The 24,905-nt window shown below is 38.4% G+C and overlaps 1 protein-coding gene across 1 annotated transcript in view; it reads left to right on the top strand.

Annotated features, from left to right (window-relative positions):
* Nucleotides 1–24,905, top strand: part of Kcnh8 (potassium voltage-gated channel subfamily H member 8) — a 463,803-nt gene that overhangs the window by 422,647 nt on the left and 16,251 nt on the right. The window contains exons 13-15 of the mRNA XM_038342973.1: nt 12,709–13,067; nt 15,591–15,697; nt 17,775–17,851. Of these exons, the coding sequence (XP_038198901.1) occupies nt 12,709–13,067; nt 15,591–15,697; nt 17,775–17,851 (543 nt within the window). The remainder of the gene's footprint in view (nt 1–12,708; nt 13,068–15,590; nt 15,698–17,774; nt 17,852–24,905) is intronic.

The following is a 24,905-nucleotide window of genomic DNA, read 5'->3' as shown; positions in this document are numbered from 1 at the left end:
AGTTGATTAAAATAATTATATTTAGCTAGAAAGAATATGGAGCTAGGAACTATTAAAAATTTTTGAGGTATTTATATTAATAAAAAATTTAATAACTAATACTTTATTTCACTTAGTGCTAACACCTAAGCTAAATGAGCCAGAGCCTTGAAGCCACCACAGTATTTTCATTGTTTCATTATACCTATTATAGATACCACAAATTCAAATATACCAATGAACCAACCACTGGTTGGCATAATCACAATAGCATCTCATGAAAATCAAATAATAATCTTAGCTGTTTTCAGTGTTTTCTATTATTTTCACTAGGAACTATTTGTAAGTGTGTACACACAACTGGATCTGGAAAGGAGACTAAAGCACAAAAAAGAGTTTATTTTCTGCAAATAAACTGGCTAGTGAGCATGCCCAGAGATCATGTCTGTGTCTAAGAAAGAAGCACTGGAAGAGTTCAGAGGAGCTAGCCTTGTCTCTTCCATTCCCCATTCTACTGCCCTACCCCACATCAGTTATTTTCTCTATTTTTTAAAATTTTATTTATTGAGCTATATGTTTCTCTCTACTCCCCTCCCTTTCTCTGCCCTCCCTTCTACTCTCTCCCCAGGTCTCCATGCTCCCAATGTACTCGGGATCTTGTCTTTTTCTACTTCCCACGTAAATTAGATCAGTATATGTCTCTCTTGGGGTCCTCTTTGTTGTCTAGGTTCTCTGGAATTATGAATTGTAGGCTGGTTTTTCTTTATATCTCAAAGCAACTTATGAGTGAGTATTTATGATATTTGTCTTTCTGGGTCTCAGTTACCTCACTCAATATGATGTTTTCTAGATCCATCCATTTGCCCAGAAAATTCAAGATTTCATTATTTTTTTCTGTTGCATAATACTTCATTCTGTAAATGTACCACATTTTCCTTATCCATTCTTTGGTCGAGGACCATTTAGGTTGTTTCCAGGTTCTGGCTATGACAAATAAAGCTTCCATGAACATAGTTGAGCACATGTCCTTGTGGCAGGATTGAGCATCCTTTGGATATATACCAAAAAGTGGTATTGCTGGGTCTTGAGGAAGGTCGTTTACTAATTTTCTAAGAAATCAACACACTGACATCTAGAGGGGTTTCCTAATTTTCTGAGAAATCACCATACAGAAATCCAAAGCAGCTGTACCAGTTTGCAGTCCCACGAAGACTGGAGAAATGTTCTCTTTACCCCACATCATTTCCAACATAAGTTGTCATCAGTGTTTTGATCTTGGCCATTTTTACAGGTATAATATGGAATCTCAGATTCATTTTGATTTGCATTTCTCTGATGAGACTAAGGATATTAAACATTTCCTTAAGTGTCTTTCAGCCATTTTAGATTCCTCTGTTGATAGTTCTCTGTTTAGGTCTATACCCCATATTTTATTGGATTGTTCATTCATTTGAAGATCTTTTTTGTATATTTTGGAGATCCGACCTCTGTCTGATGTGGGGTTGGTGAAGATCTTTACCCATTCTGTAGGCTGTTGCTTTGCCTTGTTGACCTTGTCCTTTGCTTTACAGAAGCTTCTCAGTTTCAGGAGGTCTCATTTATTGTTTCTCTCAGTGTCTATGCTACTGGGTTATATTTAGGAAATAGTCTCCTGTGCATTCAAGTGTACTTCCCACTTTCTCTTCTATGAGGTTCAATGTGGTTGATATTATGTTGAAGTCTTTGATCTATTTGGACTTTAATTTTTGCATGGTGATAGATATGGATCTATTTTCATTCTTCTAGATGTTAATATATGGTTATGCCATCACCATTTGTTGAGTATGCTTTCTTTTTACCATTTTATATTTTTTGTTTCTTTATCAAAAATCAGGTGTTTGTAAGTATGTGGATTGATATCTGGGTCTTTGATTCAGTTCCATTAGTCTTCTTGTCTGTTTTTTATGCCAATACCAGGCTGTTTTCAGTACTGTAGCTCTGTAGTAGAGTTTGAAGTCAGGGATTGGGATACCTACAGAAGTTTTTCTATTGTACAGGATTGTTTTGGCTATCCTGGGTTGCTTTTCCATATAAAGTTGAGTATTATTCTTTTGAGGTCTATGAAGAATTTTGCTGGGATTTTAATGGGCATTGCATTAAATTTACAGAATTATTTTGGTAAGATTGCCATTTTTACTATGTTAATTCTACTTACCCAAGAGCATGGGGAATCTTTCCATTTTCTGGTGTCTTCTTCAATTTCTTTCTTCAGAAATTTAAAGTTCTTATCATATAGGTCTTCCACTTGTTTGGCTAGAGTTACTCCAAGATATTTTACATTATTGTGGCTATCATAAAGGGTGATGCTTCTCTGATTTTTTTTTCTAAGCCCATTTATCATCTCTGTAAAGGACAACAACTATTTTTTTTTTTAGTTGATCTTGTATCCTGCTACATTACTGAAGGTGTTTCTGAGTTGTAGAAATCTATGGTAGAATTTCCAGGGTCACTTATGTAAGCTATCATATCATTAGCAAATAGTGAGAGTTTACTTCTTCTTGTCTGATTTGTATCCCCTTTATCTCCTTTTGCTGTCTTATTACTCTAGCTAGGACCTCAAGTATGATATTGAGTAAATATGGAGAGAGCAGACAGACTTGTCTTGTTCCTGATTTCACTGGGATCTCTTTGAGTTTCTCTACATTTAGTTTGATGTTGGCTGTTGGCTCGCTGTATATTGCCTTTATTATGTTTACCTATGTTCCTTATATCCCTGTTCTCTCCAAGATCTTTATTATGAAGGGATGTTATATTTTGCTGAAGGTTTTTTTCAGTATCTAATGAGATGATCATGTGGGTTTTTTGTTTGTTTGTTTGTTTGTTTATATGGTGGATTACATAGACAGATTTTTGAATGTTGAATTATCCCTGCATCTCTGGGATAAAGCCGACTTGATCATGGTGGATGATTTTTCTGATGTGTTCTTGGATTTAGTTTGCCAATATTTTATTGGGTATTTTTGCATCAATGTTTATAAGTGAAATTGGTCTGTAATTTTCTTTTTTACTAATGTCTTTGTGTGGTTTGGGTATTAGGGTAACTGTAGCTTCATAAAAAGAGTTTGGCAATGTTTCTTTTGTTTCTATTGTGCAAAAAAAATGAGTATTAATATTACTTCTTTGAAAATCTCTGACTTGAAACCTTCTGGACCTGGGCTTATTTTTGGATGGGAGACTTTTGATGAATGTTTCTTTTTTGGTGAATGTTTCTATTTCCTTAGCAGTTATAGGTCTATTTAATTTGCTTATCTGTTCTTGATTTAATTTTGGTATTTCCATTAAATTTTCCAATTTTGTGAAATACAGGTTTTCAAATATCTGGATTTCCTCCATGTCTGTTGTAATATCCCCCTTTTCATTTCTGATTTTGTTAATTTGGATATTCTCTCTCTGTCTTTTCATTAGTCTGGATAAGGGTTTGTCTATTTTGTTGACTTTCTCAAAGAACCAACTCTTTGTCTCATTGATTCTTTGTATAATTTTCTTTGTTTATATTTTGTTGATTTTATCTCTCAATTTGATTATTTCCTGTCATCTAGTCCTCCTGGGTGAGTTTACTCCTTTTTGTTCTAGAGTTTTCAGGAGTTCTGATAACTCACTAGTGTAAGATATTTTTTCAGGTTCTTTATGTAGGCATTTAGTGCTATGAACTTTCTTCCTCTTAACAATGCTTTCATTGTGTCCCATAAATTTGTGTATGTGTGTGCTCATTTTCACTAAATTTTAGGAAGTCTTTAATTTCTTTCTTTATTTCTTCCTTGACCCATTGATGATTCAGGTGAGCATCGTTTAGTCTCCTTGTGTTTGTGGGCTTTCTGGAATTAGCATTGCTGTTGAATTCTAATTTTAGCCATGATGATCCAATAAGATACATGGTGTACTCCAATTTTTTGTATCTGTTGAGGTTTACTTTGTTATCTAGTATGTGGTCAATTTTTGAGACAGTTCCATGAGGTGCTGGGAAGAATGTATATTCTTTTATGTTTGAATGGAATATTCTATAGATATATCTAAGCCCATTTTTGTCATAACATCTGTGAGTCCCCTTATTTCTCTGTTAATTTTCTATCTGACAGACCAGACCAGTGGTAAGAATGAGGTGTTGAAGTCCCCCACTATTAGTGTGTGGGGTTTAATGTATGATGTAAGATTTATTAGTCTTTCTTTTACATATGAGGGTTTCCTTGTATTTGAGGCATAGACATTTAGTATTGAGATTTCCTCCTCATAGATTTTTTCTGTGATTAATATGAAATGATGTTCTTCATCTCTTTTATTAATTTTAGCTTGAAGTCTATTTTGTTAGTTATTAGGATCACTACACTAGCTTGTTTGTTAGGTCTATTGAGCCCATTTATATTAAGGCATACTAATGACCAGTGATTGTTAGTTACTGTTATTTTAGCTTTCATTGTCCATGATGTTATTGTGTGTGTGTTTCCTTTCTTTGGAATTTGCTACTGTGAGATCATCTATTGTCTGTAGTTTTGTGGATGTAGCTAACTTTCTTGGGTTGGAGTTTTCCTTCTAGTATTTTATGTTATGGCTGGGTTTGTGTTTTCTTTATTGTCTCTATTTTCTATTTTCAAGGCTTGAATTATTTCTTTCATCTGTTTGAATGCTTTTTCTTATTTTCTTTAAGGGATTTTTTTGATTTATTGATTAAATCTGATTTTGTCATGGAACATCTTGCTTTGTCCATCTATGGTGATTGAACATTTTTCTGGGTACGGTAGCCTGGGCTGGCATCCATGGTCTCTTAGTATCCACATAATGTCTGACCAGGACCTTCTGGCTCGCATTTTTTCCATTGGGAAGTCAGGTGTAATTCTTATAAGTCTGCTTTTATATGTTACTTAGCTTTTTTCCTTTGTGACTCTTAATATCTTTCTTTATTCTGCTTGTTTAATGTTTTAATAATTATGTGGTGAAGGGACTTTTTTGAGCCTATCTGTTTGGTGTTCTGTAAGCATCTTGTATCCTTATATGTGTATCTTTCTTTAGACTGGGCAAGTTTTCTCCTATGATTTTGAAAAATATATTTTCTGTGCTTTTGAGATGAACTTCTCTTTCTTCTATCCCTATTATTCTTAAGTTTGGTCTTTTCATATTGATCCATATTTCTGCATATTTTGTGTTAAGCTTTTGTTATATTTAATGATTTCTTTGACTATTTTCTCTATCTATTTCCTCTATCATATCTTCAATGCCTGATATTCTCTCTTCCATCTTTTGTATTCCAGTGTTTATCCTTGCATTTGTAGTTACTGATCATTTTCTCATATTTTCCATTTCTAGAATTCCCTCGGTTTGTGTTTTCTTTATTGTCTCTATTTTCTATTTTCAAGGCTTGAATCATTTCTTTCATCTGTTTGAATATTTTTTCTTATTTTAAGGGATTTTTTTGATTTCTCCAAGTTTTTGTCTTTTCTTCTATTTCTTTGAGGGAATTTTTCATTTCCTCTTTAAGGGCCTCAAACATTCTCCTAATGTTACTTTTTAAGTCATTTTCTTATGCTTCATCTATACTTAGCTGTTCAAGTCTTGCTGTCGTAGGGTCACTAGTTTTTGTTGTTGTCATGTTGTTCATTGTGGTGTTAAGTGTGTTCTTAAATTGTCTACCCATCTTTTCCTCTAATTGGTATAGTTGGGCCTGTGTCTCTGGTGATCAATCTTACAGGTGCCAGTGGTTCCAAGACTCAGATAGTTGTTCCTCATGGTGGAGTCCGGGCAGCAGTTCCAATCACTCAGCCTGGAGGCCATTCAGTGTTCCCAGAGTAACTTGGCACTCCTGGGGGTCGCTCTGCAATCCCAGAGGTCGCTTGATTGGGGGCTGCTCCTGCTGATGTCATTGCCTTGGACCTGTTCTTATGGAGGTCACTGTCTTGGATGGGCCTGCTCTGACAGAGGTCGCTGGCTCAAGCTTGCTCCAGAGGAGATCACTGGATCAGGTCTGTTCCTGCAGATGTTCCTGACTTGGGCCTGCTCCAGCAGAGGTCCCTTGCGTTTCTGCAGAGATCTCTGGCTCACACCTGCTCCCTTGGCGGTAGCTCCCTTGTACTTGCTCCTGTGGTGGTCACTGCCTTGGACCTACTCTGGTGGAGGTCACTGGCTAAGGCCTGTTCCTGCAGATGTTCCTACCCTGTGCCTGCTCCCATGGAGGTATTTTGCTTGGGCCCTGTTCCACAGAAGTCTCTGGCTTGGGACTGCTCCCTTGGAGTTCCCTGACTCAGGCCCAGTCCTGCAGAGGTCTCTGGCTCAGGCCAGTTTCCTTGGTAGTCTCTCCCTTGTACCTGTTCCCATGGAGGTTACTGACTCTGGCCTGCTCCGGTGGAGGTCACTGGCTCAGGCTTTCTCTGGTGGAGGTCGATTTCTCAGGCCTGTTCCTGCAGATGTCCCTAGCTTGGGTCTTCTCCCCCAGAGGTTCCTAGCTTGGGCCTATTCCCTCAGAGGTCCCTGACTCTCAACTGGTCCCTCAAAGGTCTCTGGCTCAGTCCGTTATTTTCTCTAGTATCTCTTTCTTGACTTATGGGATTGGATGCCACGTTAAGAGCTTGGTGCTCCTCAAATGGATTCTGGAAAGATTTTTTTCCCTACATGTCTCAAGGTTCTTCAGTGGAGCAGAAATTTGCTCTGTATCCTCTCAGTGACCTGTAAGAACAAGGGGAGCTAGAAGCAAGGGAGCCAATAAGGCTTCGTGTTTCTATCCATGAGGTCCAAAATAGATAGGAGAGACTTATATTCTCAAGTAAATGCTTATCTTCGAGGCGGGTTCCTCTTAAAGATATTTTCAGTTTAAAATCCTATAACCCAAGTCCCTGTAACAAAATTAAAATGTCAAACAGTGCTACAGGTGAGCCACCAGGCCTCTAGGAGAGGAAGCACATGGCACGCAAGCCACGAGACCATCAGGAGAGGAAGCCTCAGCAGAGCAGCAGGCTGCAATGACAGCAGTGGCCTCAGGAGGTTGTCTGGCCATGGGAGCCTCAGCCTCAACCATGATTCCAACTGGAAAGCAACCATCAGAGCAATAGCCACACCTACACCAGGGGAAGCCACCAACAGAGCCATGGACATGTAGGCTCCTTGAGGAATGCTCTGCCCGTCTTACACCTGAGGAATTTACGAGGGAGTCACAGGCCCCAACTACATGCACTGGAGGAAAAGAGATCCCCAGAAACACAGGCCCCACCCATTCCAATCGGAAGAAAAGATGGGTGGACAAGAGGGTAAGAATACACTCAACAACATAAAAAAACAATGCAGCACCACCAGAAATTACTGGTTCTATAACACCAAGCCCTGAACATCCTAACACAGATGAAGGAGAAATAAATGACCTTAAAAATAACCTTATGAAGACAATTGAGACCCTTAAAGAGGAAATAAAATTTTTCCTTGAAGAGGAAAAGACAAAAAAAAAAAAAAAAACGGAAAAAATCAACAAATCCCTTAAAGAAAACCAAGAAAAACCAATCAAATAGGTGAAAGAAATGGTTCAAAACTTGAAATGGGAAATAGAAGCAATAACACACACACACACACACACACACACACACACACACACACACACACACACACACAAACCAAGGGAAATCTGGAAAAAGAAAATTTGTGTAAACAATCAGGAACTACAGATGCAAGCATAAACAACAGAATACAAGAAATGGAAGAGAGTATCTCAGGTGTAAAAGATGCCATAGAGGAAATAGATATATCGTTCAAAGAAATTGTCAAATCCAACAAATGCAAGAAATCTGGGACACCATGAATAAACCGAACCTGAGAATAACAGGAATTAAAGAAGTCCAACTCAAAGACACAAAAGAATGTATTCAACAAAATCATTGAAGGAAACATTCCCAACCTACAAAAAATATACCTATGAAAATATAAGAAGCTTACAGAATACCAAATGAAATGGACCAAAAATGGACATCACATAATAATCAAAACACTAAACATACAGAATAAAAAAATATTAATAGCTGCTAAGGAAAAAGACCAAGTAACATACAAAGGTAGACCTATCAGAATTATACCTGACTTCTCAAGGGAAACTCTGAAAGCCAGAAAGTCCTGGGCAGATGTACTGCAGACACTAAAAAACCATGGATGCCAGCCCAGACAGCTATATTCAGCAAAGCTTTCAATCAATATAGATGGAGAAAACAAGATATTTCATGACAAAACCAGATTAAACCAATAACTATCTACAAATCTAGTCCTATAGAAAGTACTGAAAGGAAAACTTCAACCCAAGGAATAGTTATATCCCTCAAAAAAAAATACAGGAAATAGATAATCATGCATCAGCAAATCCCAAAGAAGAGAAATGCACACACAATTTCATCACCAATAAAAAAAAAACAAATAAGTAAAATAGCAGGAACTGTTAAATACTGGTCATTAATATCCCTTAATATCAATAGACTCAATTTGCCTATAAAAAGACACAGGCTAACAGATTGGATACAAAAACAGAATCCTTCCTTCTGCTACATAAAAAAAAACACACACCTCAAGTACAAAGATGGATATTAACTCACATTAAAGGGGTGGGAAAAGGTTTTCCTATCAAATGGACCTAAGAAAAAAGCTGGAACAGCTATCCTAATAACTAACAATATAGACTTCAAACTAAATTTAATCAAAAGAGATGAAGAAGGACACTTCATACTCATCACAGGAAAATTTTATCAAGATGAATTTTCAATCGATGCCCCAAATACAAGGGCATCCTCATTCATAAAAAAATATTACTAAAGCCTAAGTCACACATCAAGCCCCACACACTAACAGTGGAAGACTTCAAACAACACTCTCAATACTGGACATGTCTACCAGACAGAAACTTAACAGAGAAATAAGGAAACTAAAAGATTTTATGACTCAAATGGGCTTAACAGACATCTATGAAACATTTCACCCAAACACAAAAGAATATACATTCTTCTCAGTACCTCGTGGATTCTTCTTCAAAATTAATCACAACTTGATAACAAAGCAAATCTCAACAGATGCAATATCAGATCATCATGGCTTAAAGTTAGAATTCAACAACAACACTAATTTAAAAAGCCCACAAACACATGGAAACTAAACAATGCTCAAGAGTCACCCTGGTTCAAGGAAGAAATAAAGAAATTACAAACTTCTGAAAGTTCAGTGAAAATCAATGCACAACATACCCAAAACTATGGGACACAATGAAAGCCATACAAAGAGGAACGTTCAAAACACCAAATACCTACATAAAGAAATTAGAAAAATCCCAACTAGTGAATTAACAGAACATGTGAAAGCTATAGAACAAAAAGAAGTAAACTCACTCAGCAAGTCTAAGCAACAGGGAATAATCAAATTGAGAGTTGAAATCAATAAAATAGAAACAACGCAAAGAATCAATGAGATAAAGAGTTGGTTCTTTGAGAAAATCAGCAAAATAGACAAATCTTTATCCAAACTAACCAAAAGGTAGAGAGAGAATATGCAATTTAACAAAATCAGAAATGAAAAGGGAGATATAACAACATACATGGAGGAAATCTAGAGAATCATCAGGTCATACTTCAAAAACCTGTACTCTGCAAATTTGGAAAACATAAAAGAAATGGACAGTTTTCTAGATAAGTACCAAATACCAAGATTAAATCAAGACCAAAGAAGCAAATTAAATAGAACTATAACCTCTAAGAAAAAGAAACATTCATCAAAAGTTGCCCAACTAAGAAAAGCCTAGGGCCAGATGGTTTCGGCACAGAATTCTGTCTACCAGAACATCAAAGGAGAGCTATTACCTGTACTCCTCCAATTGTTCCACACAATAGAAACAGAAGAAACATTGCCAAATTTTTGATAAGGCTGCAATTACGCTGATACCCAAACCACACAAAAACACAACGAAGAAAGAAAATTACAGACCAATCTCCCTCATGAGCACTGATGCAAAAATATTGGCAAACCAAATCCAAGAGCAAATCAGAAAAATCTCCACCATGACCAAGTAAACTCTATCCCAGAAATGCATAGATGATTCAACATGAAAATCTATCAATGTAATCCACCATATAAACAAACTGAAAGAAAAAACTTACAAGATCCTCTCATTAGATGCTGAAAAAGCCTTTGACAAAATCCAATACTCCTTCATAATAAAGATCTTGGAAAGAGCAGGAACACAAGGAGCATACCTAAACATAATAAAGGCAATTCACAGCAAGCCAACAACCAGCATCAAACTAAATGGAGAGAAACTCAAGCAATCTCACTAAAATCAAGAACAAGACAAGTCTGTCTGCTCTCTTCATATCTATTCAATGCAGTACTTGAAATTGTAGCTAGAGCAATAAGACAACAAAAGACTATCAAGGAGAAACAAATTGGAAAAAAAAGTTAAAGATTCACTATTTGCTTGTGACATGATAGTATACATAAGTGATTCCATAAATTCTACCAGGGAACTCCTACAATTGCTAAACAGCTTCAGTAATGCAGCAGGATTCAAGATTAACTCAAAAAATCAGTAGCCTTCCTACATACAAATGATAAATGGACTCAGAAAGAAATCAGAGAAACATTGCCCTCTACAATAGCCACCAACAACATAAAATATCTTAGGGTAACTCTAATCAAAGAAGTGAAGGACCTGTGTGACAAGAACTTTAAATCTTTGAAGAAAGAAATCATCATTTGAAGAAAGATGGAAGAAAGAAATCATCATTTGAAGAAAATGGAAAGATCTTCCATGTTTTGTATAGGTACATTTAACAGTAAAAATGGCAATCTTACCAAAAGCAATCTAAAGATTAAATGCAGTCCCCATCAAAATCCCAGCACAATTGTTCACAGACCTAAAAAAAAAAAATACTCTGGTTCATATGGAAAAACAAAAAACTCAGGATAAATAAAACAATTCTGTATGATAAAGGAACTTCTAGAGTCATCACAGTCCCTGACATCAAGCTCTATTATAGAGCTACAATAATGAAAACAGCTTGGTATTGGCATAAAAACAGACAGGTTGACCAATGAAACTGAATTGAAGACCTGGACATCAATCCACACACCTATAAACACCTGATTTTTAACAAAGAATCTAAAATTATCCAATGGAAAAAAAATGTCTCCAACAAATGGTTCTGGCATAACTGGATGCAGACATGTGGAAGAATGAAAATAGAACCATGCCTATAGTCACAGCCAAATCTCAAGTCCAAAAGGATCAAAGACCTCAACATAAATCTAGCCACATTGAACCTCGTAGAAGAGAAAGTGGGAAGTACCCTTGAACACATTGGTATTTCCTAAATATAACTCCAGTAGCACAATCACTCAGAGAAACAATTAATAAATAGGATTTCTTAAAACTGAGAAGCTTCTATAAAACAAAAGACACGGTCAACAAGACAAAAGGCAATCTACAAAATGGGAAATGATCTTCACCAACTCCATATCTGACAGAGGGCTGATCTCCAAAATATAAAAGGAACTCAAGAAACTGCACACAAAAATACCAAATAACCCAATTTAAAAAACAGAGAACTCTCAACAGATGAATCTCAAATGACCAAAAGACTCTTTAGGAAATGCTCAACATCCTTAGCCATCAGAGAAATGCAAATCAAAACAAACAATTCTGAGATACCATCTCACACCTGTCAGAATGGCTAAGATCAAAAACATTGATGACAAGTTATGCTGGAGAGGATGTGGAGTAAAGGGAACACTCTTCCACTGCTGGTAGGAGTGCAAACTTGTTCAACTGCTTTGGAAATCAGTATGGCAGTTTCTCAGAAAATTGGGGATCCAGCAATACCATTTTTAGGCACATACCCAAAGGATTCTCAATCATACCACAAGGATACTTGCTCAACTGTTCTCATAGCAGCATTATTCATAATACTCAGAACCTGGAAACAACCTAGATGCCACTCAACCAATGAATGGATGATGAAAATGTAGTACATTTACACAATGGAGTACTACTCAGTGGTAAAAATAAATTAATGACTTCTTGAAATTTGCAATCAAATGGATGGAACTGGAAAAAACATCCTGAGTGAGGTAACCCAGACCCAGAAATATAAATATAGTATGTACTCACTCATATATGGACAAAGCAAATTGTAACAAGCCTACAATCTACAACCCCAGAGAACCTAGACAACAAAGAAGACCCTAAGAGAGACATACATGGATCCACTTAGGAAGGAGAGAAGGTCAATATCTAAAAGTATAAATTGGGAGTGTGGGGATAGTGGAAAGATAGAAAGGGAGGGGGACAAAAGGGGGAATGCAGAAAATGTATAGCTTAATAAAAACAATAAAAATGAACAAAATACACAAATTTAAATTAAAATGATCATGTGCGTAAAAGAATGCCATCTATTATTATGAATGCATGGCTGAGTTAAATCTTGCTGTAAAACATGTACAATACATCTTCACACAACTCCCCACCCAGATATTTTTAAAGTCCAAGTGAATGATTGGGATTTAAAGCCAGGAAAGCAGAGAAGGTAGGCCTGGGTGTGAAAACTAAAGAACCTTTTAAAACTTGGAAATTAAGCACAAAACATACAAAGATTTACTAATCTCTAATGATTTTGATCTTTTTTCAGTAGGACCTTTGGCATTAATGATATCCTCTTGGCGATATGTGCTAAGCTGTATTATCCATTGATCTAGGCAGAACCCAAAGGGAATGGAAGCATCAACAAGAGACTTCCATCTATTGTGGAAGATGAGGAAGAGGAGGAAGAGGTGGAGGAAGAGGAGACCACATCCCTCTCTCCCATCTATACAAGGGGATCCTCTGCTTCATGCAATAAAAAGATTGGAAGTAATAAGAGCTGTCTAGGTTTAAGCCTAAAGCAACTAGCCTCAGGGACAGTACCATTTCACTCACCAATCAGAGTCTCCACTGCCACCTCCCCTAAAACCAAGCAGGAGACTGACCCACCTAACCATGGCAGAAGGAAAGAGAAGCACCTAAAAGTACAGCTTTACAGCCTGAACAGTGTGGGAACCCCAGATCTCAGTCCAAGGTAAGAATGCATTGATACAACAGTTTCCCAGGTGAGTGTCCACACTTCTGCATGTGCTCAGAAACAGACTAGCACACACCTTGTAAATTACACAGCCTTCTGAGCCTTTCTGTCCCATTAGTAAGGTCACTACCTCAATTCCTCAGTTTTCCTGAACCATGAGCACTGTTTTCATCTATATGTACTCACATGTGTATACTTGTGCTATGAAAATTGTACTTACAATCATTTAAAGAGGTTCCAGGAAATATTTCTCACTTCTTTGTACTAATTTATCTCAACTTTTCATGATGCAACTTATAATTGAATTCACAATAAAGATGGAACAACAGGTTGAAATGATAAATGATTGTGGTCTGTTGTCCTTGCCACAATATTCTGCTTGTTATCTGTGGATAACTAAAGCTAGTTGTACTCCTCTTCTATATAGTAAAGCCGCTTTTATTTGCACTGAAAATAAAGTCACTTTAGAATCAATTAAAGGGAATTAAGATGGTAGAAAACCCATGTTGTGGTGCCAGAAAGGCACTAAAAACCATCAGAATCTCCAACACCTGAGCATCCACGTTAGAAAAATATCCCCAGTGCTTGCTAGTTTCCACGCACCTTGTGAGGTGATTTTCCATCCGTTTTTGTACTTACTCTTCCTGGAGTCAAAAGAAGTCATTTGTGTTATTTCTTCTGATAGTGTTGTGAAAATAAAACTTAAGACTTAAATATTCTGTCAAAGACCTCAGCAATAGTAAGGACTGGAAGCTGTATTCAAATTTTTTCTCTACTTGTAAAACAAATATTGACTCTAATATACTCATTCTTTAGCCACTTGCAAAAAACACATTGTAGCATCTATGTATAGCACATTAGGCTGAATGGCAAGGAAGTGTGATAACTTTTAATTAGAAGAGAAGGGACACTAGGATCACACAATTGTCCCAGGAATGTGTGTTCTTTTACATGGAGAGCATTTCATGAGCATTTGTAGTAAATGACTGGGGACATTCATTTTTGGATTTTGTATCTTTCCGTATATGTTTCCACAGAATACTTGCATTCAGCAGTGAGCAAATTAGACCCCATTTACCAAGGAAAAAGACTCAACGCTTCTCAGTGATTTAAACATTTGGGCTGGGGCCAGAGCTAGGTGGAAAACATTTGCATGGTATACATGTTATTCAGTTTCCAGAATAACAACATAATAATAACAACCACAAAAACATTGAGAAAATAAAATTCTTTAATACTCAAATAAATAGTTTTAGGTCTTTGTCTAAAGTTATCATTGAACTTGTTTTCTGTGATGTTTCAGTCATTGAGTTAAAATGTTTTCTCCTAGATGGAGGTAAAATGTATGTGTGCTGTGTGTGTGATATTTTGGGTTCTGACAAATAAAGTTTGTCTGAAGATCGGAGGGTGGAGCTAGACACTAGTTAACCATAGAGGCCAAGCAGTGATGGCATTTAATCCCAGTGCTTGAGAGGAAGGCAGGAAGATCAGGAGTTCAAGGCCAGCCTGGGTTATAAGAGATTGAACCAGTCTAAAAGAGAAACAGATCCCAGTGATGGTGGCTCACACCTTTGATCCCAGCACTTGAGAGTTCAAACCTTTGATCCTAGCACATGGGAGACTCCCACCTTTAATCCCAACTCTAGGGAGGTAGAGACAGAAATATAAGGTGGGTAGAGACAAAATTCCCCTATTCAGTCTGTGAATTTGTAGAGACAGGACCCCTCTCCATTCAGTCTGAGAATTTGTAGAGACAGGACCCGATCCCCATTCAGTCTGAGAATTTGTATAAACAGGACCCCTTCCCAATTCAGTCTGAGAATTTGTAGAGACAGGCCCCCTCCCCATTCAATCTGAGAAATTGTAAAAACAGGACCCCCTCCCCATTCAGTCTGAGAATTTATAGAGACAGGATCCCTCCCCATTCAGTCTGAAGTTTAGTAGAGGTAAGAAGTTTCTGGTGGATGGCTGCTCTGCTTCTCTAATCTTTCAGGCAAGTTTTATTTGTCAGAACACAAATAAAATATTATACAACGTATGTGTGTGTGTGTTCTTAACCTGGTTTTTAAGCCTGAGAATAAATAAGTCTAATTTCTATATCATCAATGTCCAACAAAAATAAAATGTAAGCTAAAATGTGAGCCACATCTACAGCTTTAAGATTTCGAGTTTCACATTTTAAAGTGAGTAAGCCCTAAGTGCAGTTAACTTTGCTTACACTTCATGCTACACCATGTGTCCCACACACTGTAATTCTAATTGAGAAAAATACAGAAATCCTTAAATGACTCACGCTTCTTTTTAAAACTTGCTTTTTGTCAAGTTCTGCAGAGCATGTTACATACACACAACTAGCAGTCACGCCCCCAAGCATCATCTCAGAAAGCAGTTACTATGTGACTGGCACCTTATGGCACCCAGAATTTAGAAATTGAATTCAAGTGTCCTAGAGGTCTTCTATAAATTTTGGAATTCATAAAGCTAAGTGCACAGTCAACTAATTTCCTGTACTTGATGCAGGATTGTTGATGGAACTGAAGATGGCAACAGCAGTAAGGAGACTCAGACTTTTGACTTTGGCTCTGAACAAATCAGGTCGGAGCCCAGAATTTCCCCTACCCCTGGAGGTAAGCACCTGTTAATCATCTTCGTGAATGATGTTTTCTCTAATGTGTGGTGTTTGACACCGTAGCCTTCCAATCCCATGGGTTAAACAGGACACTTAGTGATTTGACTTGAGTTGGAACCACTTCCAGGTACCAAAATAATTGTTTGACATTGCTCTCTAATCAGGCCCATGCCCACCATTTACCGTCCTTGACAGAGTAATCATCAGGGGGTGTCCTATTTTCCTATTATACATCCAGATGAATTCAGAAAAACACTACCTAGCAGAAATATCATGTTTGTTTGTGTGCTCAGGAAATGTTGGTAGTCCTTAATCATTTATTTCATGAGAGGTTTTTTTCTTCAGACTGTCAAAATAAACAACCTTGAAATGAAGTAAGACAGTTGACTCTGAGACACCAACCTAGAAGGACGGCGAATTAGTGTGAAGACACCTCCAACTCGAGCCCAATTTGACCTCTCTCCACCTCTGTCAATCTCATCCACAAAATGGATCTCTCAATATAATCAGGTCCAGAAATGAGAAATAAACTCTAAGGAAAACAGCTTCATTTGATAAAGACAGGACACTGAAAGGCTATTAAATGCTCGTAGATAAAAAAAAACAATGAAGAAAATTGGTATGCAAGACTAGCACTCCTTGGTCCTGTCATTCCCTGCTTCTGACCAAATGTTAAGATCCTTGTATTCTATTCTCCTGCTAGCTAGCCACTCCCTGCATAAGCCCAAACCTGAGGAAGACAAGAGGGAGGAAATTTAGAATTTTATTGGAAATTAATCCTTTCTAGCACTCATTGCCTTCTGCGAAAACAGAGGGTCCACATAAGACTTGATGCAACTGGAGAAAGAATAGAGTGTAAGGTCATTAACTCAACTAAATTATGCATGTTGGCTTTATTTTGGAGCAACAGTCAAGGAAGTAATAATTACATCAAACTGTTGTGTTTGCCACAAAAGCCAACAGTGAATCTCAGCAGCAACAGTTTCCTTGTGGCCCCCTGGGGGCCACGTACAGAGCCTTGGTCTTTCCACCCACCCACCTCTTAACTTCTTCCTTTTCCTTGTCCCATCATTAAGCCCTATGCTAAAATATAGAAGCAAACATTTTTCTTTATTCTACCTCTTAAATGATTCTCAGTTCTGCCTAGACTTATCCTTCTTCTACGGTCACACGTATATCTTGCCTGAACTGCCACCAAATTTCTCCTGTCTTCACACTGCTTTTTAATGCAGAGAGAACATTTTAAAAATACAAATGTACTTGTATGGCTCAACTTCAGTGCTTAAAACCTAGAACTGCTTCATATCAGCATTTATCACGAAATCCAAACCCACTGCCTAATTGTCTTCAAATTTCTTTTCCCTTTGCTGGGTTCTTTATTCACTAATGTCTCCCATAAAGGGACATTGGCCTATTGCATATGATGGGAACAGTCTGTTGACTGTCTGCAAGACATCTCTATAAAATCAGCACTTATATCTACTTCGATCTGTTCTGAGTGATTTTTCTTCTTTGCAAACAAGTATTCTACTCACATCTGATCAGTGGTAGGCTAATTCTGTCATATCATCAAATCTTTTCCTTGTCAAAGACATGACTGATTCGTGCTTCATGTCCTGGACAGAGTAGGGAGAAACTAGAGAAGAGAACTCGGAAATGAGAGCAGTGGAGTGGTACCGGGAAAGATATGAAGCATGCAAAAGAGATTAGCCCCTGAAACAGGACTGGAATGAAATGTTCTCATGGACAAAGCAAATTCCTTTTCCAATGGTCAGTGTGGGTGGCATGGGGAGTGACAATGAGAATGAAAAGACCCTGAGATATAGTGTTAGGACATGCTTATGGTGGTGTGTGGGGATACACGGAGCCAGTGCAGTCCCAACCACTGTGCTGTGAGTCTGCCCCTCAGAGAATAGCAGGTGCTACCCAAAGAAGGAAAAGAGGTTTGTCTGGCTCTGGGACCAAAGAACCCATGAGCTCAGGCAGCAGGGTTCCTTCCTTGCACACTGAATCCATCACAAAGCCTGAATACACATTGTGTTCCTAAAGGCTACTTTGTGCGCACTGCTTTTCAGATGCAGAGATCGGAGCGGCTGTTCTGTTCATCAAGGCTGAAGAAACCAAGCAGCAGATAAACAAGCTCAACAGTGAGGTATGGAGAGAAGTATAACGATATTTCATTTGTATTTTAATAAATAAAGCTTGCCTGAAGATCAGTGAGTAAAATAGCCCCACTGGTCAGCCTTACAGACCATGCAGTGGTGACACACACCTTTAATCCCAGTAACCACACTAATTGCCACAGAAACCTGGTGGTAGTGGTGCACACCTTTAATCCTAGCCCTAGAGAGGAATATAAGATGGGAGGAGACAGCTCTCAGACACAGTCTCATTTTGAGATTCCTGGAGACAGGATTGCCATTTCACACTGAGGTAGAGGTCGAAACTAGTGACTGGTTGTTTTGCTTTTCTGACCTTTAGGTTGAAGCCCAATTTTTCTGTCTCTTGGTTTTTATTAATCATGTTACAAAGAAGGATATCAGAATTCTACCTAAAGCAGGAGCAGTGTGACATAATAGCCAGCTGTGCCCCTGGACATAACTCACCAGCAAGCTCCATTTCCCCATGAATAAGTAGGGGGACAGGAATACATGCCCTTTTAACCCATTGTCCAAACAGAAGTGACAGGCAGACAGCAAAGTACAGTCCCATCAGTCCTTTACAACACTTAGCAGAGACAAGAGGAATAAGAACAGTTGAAAAGGAAGCAGAAGCACCAACATGGCATTGGTGCCCATGCTCACAACATCCAGCAGAAATGCGCCAATGAGCCTGAGGGCATTCCCCACTCTCCCCACTAAGGGACCTGTGCAGAGTAGAGAGATCTCTCCGTGGGCGAGCATCCTATTCCCCTGTAGGTGTTTTTATAATAACAACCTCTATTACAAAAGAAGTGGCTTATCTTCTAGATGTTCTGAAGGGTGCATTTTAAATCTCTTTATTTGATTACTGTTTTCCCCTTTTTCTGTCATAGATCAATAAGCCAGCATGCCCCAGGATGGGCTTTTAGAGAACACTTTACCTGAATGGACTTGAATCTGACACCAGGCAGGGCCTCTTTGATGTTACAGTGCTTTCCACAACCTTGACAGCACGTGGCAACTTTGGTTTTCAGTATAAGTTATATTCTGAGCAGGTGTTTTATTTAACTGATATCCTTCAGTTTTAATGAGCTAAATCAAGATTTTTAGTCCATGGGGGAATGTGACTTCTCATTTAAGCCTAAGTTTTGCTTTTTCTCCAACACTCATTTCTTATGTAGCATTTTACCTCTCTTAATTTTAAGACTGTCCTTATAAAAGAAAATAATTTTTAACAACATTACTAAGATGTATTTAGGTATTATAAAATTCATCTGTTTTAAAATATGTGGTGGTTAAGTAAGTTTTTGTCTTGTATTCATTTAGCCATCACCAAGAGTCAGCTTTGTCTCCCCAGTAACACCTCTCATCCAGGCTGACATTTAATCTAGGAAACCATGCCTTGTGGAACTGTGGGCCTACTTTCTGATAGTTTTTTGGTTTCCGTCTCAGTTTTAATTGCTTTCCCCCAAATAACAATAGTTTCAAACACATTCTCGGACATTTTAGGTGCAAATAATTATTTCAGAAGTAGTGAATGAAGCATGATGGGAAAGCTTGAGTGTGAAGAGGAAATATGTGCTGATGAGTTAACTTGTGGGTGACCTCTGAGAGATTGCAGGGACAACTCAAACATGTTCATCCCAGAAACAAAGAAAAGAAGGGCTGAGGGCCTTTAGTAGCCTAGCTATAGAGCAGTCTGGAGAGACTCACATGAAAATTCAGGAAGCTCTGGGATGCTTTTGGACCATGGGACAGACATGTGAAGAGGAAGAGGGTAAGAGAGATCCAGACTGAAGTTGGAACCCACACGTCATCATCCTGAATTGAACCAGCATGTGCTGTTAATAACGAGAATTTTATGAGTGAAATTCCTGTGACCACACAAACTTACAATAATCTGCAGTAACAGCCAAACACAGCCCAGGTTTCTCCTAAACTTGGGTTCTCTCTTAGTGAAGATTTGTACTCAGCTGCCTCCTCTCCTTCCATCCCACTGTTTCCAGAGTGAAACAATGACTAACAAGAGGGGAAAGTATCAGGAGAACAGAAATGGCAGTGTAGAGAACTCCCTAACTGGACTGACATTTCTTAAATCATAGTGACCCAGGTTTGGTTCCTGCCACACACAAGTGCACCTTTCAACTGCCTGCAAATGTAGTTCCGTATGTTCTAGGACCTGTTCCAGTCTCTTTAGGCCCCAGGCACACATGGTATGCAGACTAGAGATCTAAGATTTAAAAATAGAATGCTTTTTAAAACAGGAGGGAAAAAGAGCAACTAGACATGTTGTTGGTAATCTGAATATCAGCATTCCTTTGTGCAATTTCACTTTAGAGAGTGCCTGTCTAAAGCTACCCATATTGCCAGTGGACTTCTTCCCACTCCCATTTGACACAAACACGGAAGAGTTCTCAATGTTTGATTTATTTCTTAACTGAATGTTAGAGTCAGTCATTCTTCTTGGAAAAGGAAGCTTATCTCATCTGAGTGTGGACGCTGTCCAAGTCAGGCTAAAGAATTATTGCTGTATTATTGTTCTTTGATAATGTGGCCCAGCAGTCTGTGTAAACAGAGATCCATTTTGAAAACAAAGGAGCCTTGCAATTCTAGATATTCCTCACTGTTCTTCTGTTGAGAAATACTCATTGAAGTAAGAAAGACAAGATAAAATTATTGTGGACCAATCACCCCCTTCCAAGGATTAGATTTTCCTTATAGTAAAATATTTGATTTCCTCACAGTTGTATTTTAATTGAAACAGAAAATATATAAGCAACTCTACCCTTTACACATAATTTAATTTATATAGCCTTGACAATGTTTGTAGTGTATTAAAAACCAATAAGCCATGTACAGTGAGAATACAAAGTAGCTTCAGAATGTGCACATATGTTTCCCTAACACCTCCTACAGAGACATATTGATGACATAGGACAAAACAAAACAATCAAGTCAACACCTAAGGTTCTGCTTTTTATAAATGCTACATTTGTAGATTGAACTGGTTGATTGCTTTACTTTTACTTTATACTTTGGTTACTACTAAATGTATTGGTAGTAAATGTGGAATTTACTGCATGACTCTTGTTTGTTACCAAAGTACCAGACAATGGTATAGAGACTGTGGAGCAGACTGCAGGCACCAGGTGACTGCTGGAGCACTGATGAATCCGCATCTGATATTTGCTCTAAGATTTAGCATACAGGATGATCTGGAGCAATGACTTGGTGGTTAAGAATACTTATACTCTTCCAGAGGTCCTGGATTCAGTGCCCACCACCTATGTCAGCAGCTCATGAACCCTCATAGCCTCCTGCAACTGTAGCTCCAGAGGATTTGATGCCCTTGTCTATTCAATTTGTGTGCCTGTATGTGCACTTGCACACACTCACGTACATACACATGTACACACATGCATGCACACACAAAAATACAATGAAATAAATTATATATTCATGTATATAATTCATATATAGGTGTGAGATTGTTTCCTATTGTGTACATTTCATAATTAACTGGTGAAATACATTTTAAATGTCAGAAAAGACACAACTTTGGCATTAACTTAGATTCCCAGAACACCTGAGGAAATTTTAAAGATGTGGGGTAGGCACCAGTATTAATCTGCTTTAGATTCAGTGCCCATGCTTTATAGTGCAGTGAAGCTGTGAGTCTAAGAAAATTCTTTGACAATTTCAATAAAAAGTCACTTCAGGGGCCGTGGGTTGTAAGAGTGAAACCCTACATTTCTGAAGGGGTTTTAGGTAACTGCTACATGGGCTCTAGTTTCTCAAATCTGGCTGACCCAGAAAGATATCATAGCAGTGTTGAAGGAAAAACTGCTTAGACGTAGTGAGCACAAAACATAAACACTTCTGAGAAAGAAAAGCTGCCCTGGATGGAAACAACGCTGAGGGTCACACTCAGTCTCTTCTACAAGGTGGCTGTCTTCCCTGGTCTTATACTGTTTTTCTCTTAGCAGGTAAGTGTTGTGGAGACCGTCTGTTTTGTTCCAGGCTGCACCAAAATAATCACATAAAAACTGTATTATTTGCAAACTGTTTGGCCAATAGCTTAAGCGTATTTCTGGCCAACTCTTATACCCTAAACTAGCCCATCTTCATTAATCTGTGTATGACCGTATAATTGTGACTTACCAGATGAATTTCTGGCATCTGTCTTCAGTAAGGCTACATGGCTTCTCCCTGACTGCGCCTTCTTTTTCCCAGAATTCAGTTTAGTTTTCTGCTTAACTACGTTCTGCCTTGCTAAAGGCCAAAGCAATTTCTTTATTCATTAACCAATAACAACAACAAATAGACAGAAGGCCCTCCCATACCTTTTACCCTTTTGTTTAAATAAAAAAGTAAAGTTTTAATTTTAACATAGTAAAATTACATATAAAAAACAGGTATCAAGCAAAATTACAGTTACAATATTTATATCTACTTTCTTTTATCATAACTAAGGAAAACTATAATTGTAACTATCTATTCTTCAACTTCATCAAAGACCCTAGAAGAATATGTTATTACCTAAGGTAAGAGAAAGTGCATTGTGAGCAACTTCACAAACTCTAGAAATGACAGAGACACATTGCTGCCTGAAAAATCACCCAAAGTTCTTCTGTATCTTTGGTGCATCCATTCTTCAGCCCACAGGCCCATAATATCCAATAGACTTTTCCATGAAGCAGGAAATTTTAAAGACAGTTCCACCTATATTGACAGTTCATCAGTCACTTTCTTTTGTATCCTCCAGAATGTCTTGCAGACTCTTTGATGAATCAGGAACCCCAAAGGACAGTCTTACCATTATTCAAGCTCAGCATTCTTTTTTCTGTGGGTCCTACAAGTCCATTTCATACAGCATGACATCAAGCAGTTCAGGCAAGAGTAGTTTCTTGCCCAACTGTCTAACCAATTACATAAGGAGCCTCTTCGATGTCCATCTTCCTCTTGACATAATTGGTGCTGCCAGGAGAAGATGTGTCTCATGTCATGAAAAGTCCTAAATTATTAAAACATTCAAATGCCATATTCTGAAGGTCTCTGAAAGATTTGAAAAATACCTGTCTAACTGAAACATATCTCTGTATATCTAGAAAACCTAACTAACATGACGACAAGCTTGACTGTTATAGATGAGTATCTATTAAACTATATTTCTTAATTATACATTACATTTCTAAATGAGCTGCACAAACACAATATTTTAATCAAAACCAGAAATATACATATAACAAAACTGACTTAATTTTGTATCAATAAAGCAAGATCCATACTGATGCAAATCTCTACAGCATATCACCGTTTAAATGTAAACAGACATTTATAAACAATCATTTAGGTCATTTGGACATAGTTCTCTCCAAACTACTTCCTGATTTTTGTTGGGCAAAGTAATTTTTGGAGGTGTTTATGGGTGGTCTTGGTCCATCAAACCACATTAGTCTGGAAGAGATCCACAGGTTCTTATCTTCTGTGAAAACAAAAGAAGAACCTCTTTTCCAAACCAACATATCCTTAGACCCATATTTTGGTTTTTTTTCATGGTTTATATTTTATATTTAAAAATTTCCATCTCCTCTCCTCCTCCTCCACCTTCACACCCCTCCTCCTCCCCCTTCCCTCCCCTCCCCTCCACCCAAACCTCCCCTCCCTCCCTCTCCAGGCCAAGGAGCCATCAGGGTTCCCTACTCTATGTTAAGACCAAGGTCCTCCCAACTCCCCCCAGGTCCAGGAAGGTGATCAAACAAGCTGAGAAGGCTCCCACAGAGCCCGTCCATGCAGAAGAATCAGAGCCCAGTGCCATTGTCCTTTGCTTCTCAGTCAGCCCCCACTGTTGGCCACATTCAGAGAGACGGGTTTGGTCACATGATCCATCAGTCCCATTCCAACTGAAGTTGGTGATCTCCCATTAGTTCTGTCCCACTGCCTCCATGAGTGAACGCACCCCTCACATTCCTGACTTTCTTTCTCATGTTCTCTCTCCTTCTGCTACTCATCAGGACATTGGGAGCTCAGTCCAGTGCTCCAATGTGGTGCTCAGTCATTTTCTTCATCTATCACCAGGTGGAGGTTCCCTCATGGTCCTGAATTTCTTTCTCATGTTCTCTCTCCTTCTGCTCCTCATCAGGACCTTGGGAGCTCAGTCATTTTCTTCATCTATCGCCAGGTGGAGGTTCTATGGTGATATGCAAGAAATTCATCAGTATGGCTATAGGAACTGGCCTTTTCAGGCTCCCTCTCCTCAGCTGCCCAAGAAACTAAGTGGCGGTGTCTCCCTAGAAAACTGGGAACCGCTCTAGGGTCAAGTCTCTTGACAACCCTCAGATGGCTCCCTAAATTAAAATATATGCTTCCCTGGTCCCATATCCACCCTTCCTGTATCCCAAGCATCCCGTTCCGCCGAGCTCCCCCCATTCTCCCCTTCACTCTTTTCTCTCCGCATCTTCCCTTGGCCGCATCTCACCCCACCCTCAAGTTCCCAATTTTTGCCTGGCTATCGTGTCTACTTCCAATATCCAGGAGGATTACTATATCTTTTTGGGGGGTTCACCTTCTTATTATCTTCTCAAGGATCACGAATTATAGGCTCGATGTCCTTTAATTATGGCTAGAAACCGATTATGAGTGAGTTACATCCCATGTTCATCTTTTTGGGTCTGGGTTACCTCACTCAGAATGGTGTTTTCTATTTCCATCTATTTGCATGCAAAATTCAAGATGTCATTGTTTTTTACCGCTGAGTAGTATTCTAGCATGTATATATTCCACAGTTTCTTCATCCATTCTTCCACTGAAGGGCATCTAGGTTGTTTCCAGGATCTGGCTATTACAAATAATGCTGCTATGAACATAGTTGAGCAAATGCTTTTGTAGTATGATTGGGCATCTCTTGGGTAGATTGCCAATAGTGGAATTGCTGGGTCCTGGGGTAGGTTGATCCCGAATTTCCTGAGAAACCGCCACACTGCTTTCCAAAGTGGTTGCACAACTTTGCATTCCCACCAGCAATGGATGAGTGTACCCCTTACCCCACAACCTCTCCAGCAAAGG

The sequence above is a fragment of the Arvicola amphibius genome, chromosome 9 (assembly GCF_903992535.2).
Source record: "Arvicola amphibius chromosome 9, mArvAmp1.2, whole genome shotgun sequence".
Classification (NCBI taxonomy): Eukaryota; Metazoa; Chordata; class Mammalia; order Rodentia; family Cricetidae; genus Arvicola; species Arvicola amphibius.
The sequence above is the reverse complement of the archived record's forward strand: the minus strand, read 5'-3'. Positions and strand labels throughout refer to the sequence as shown.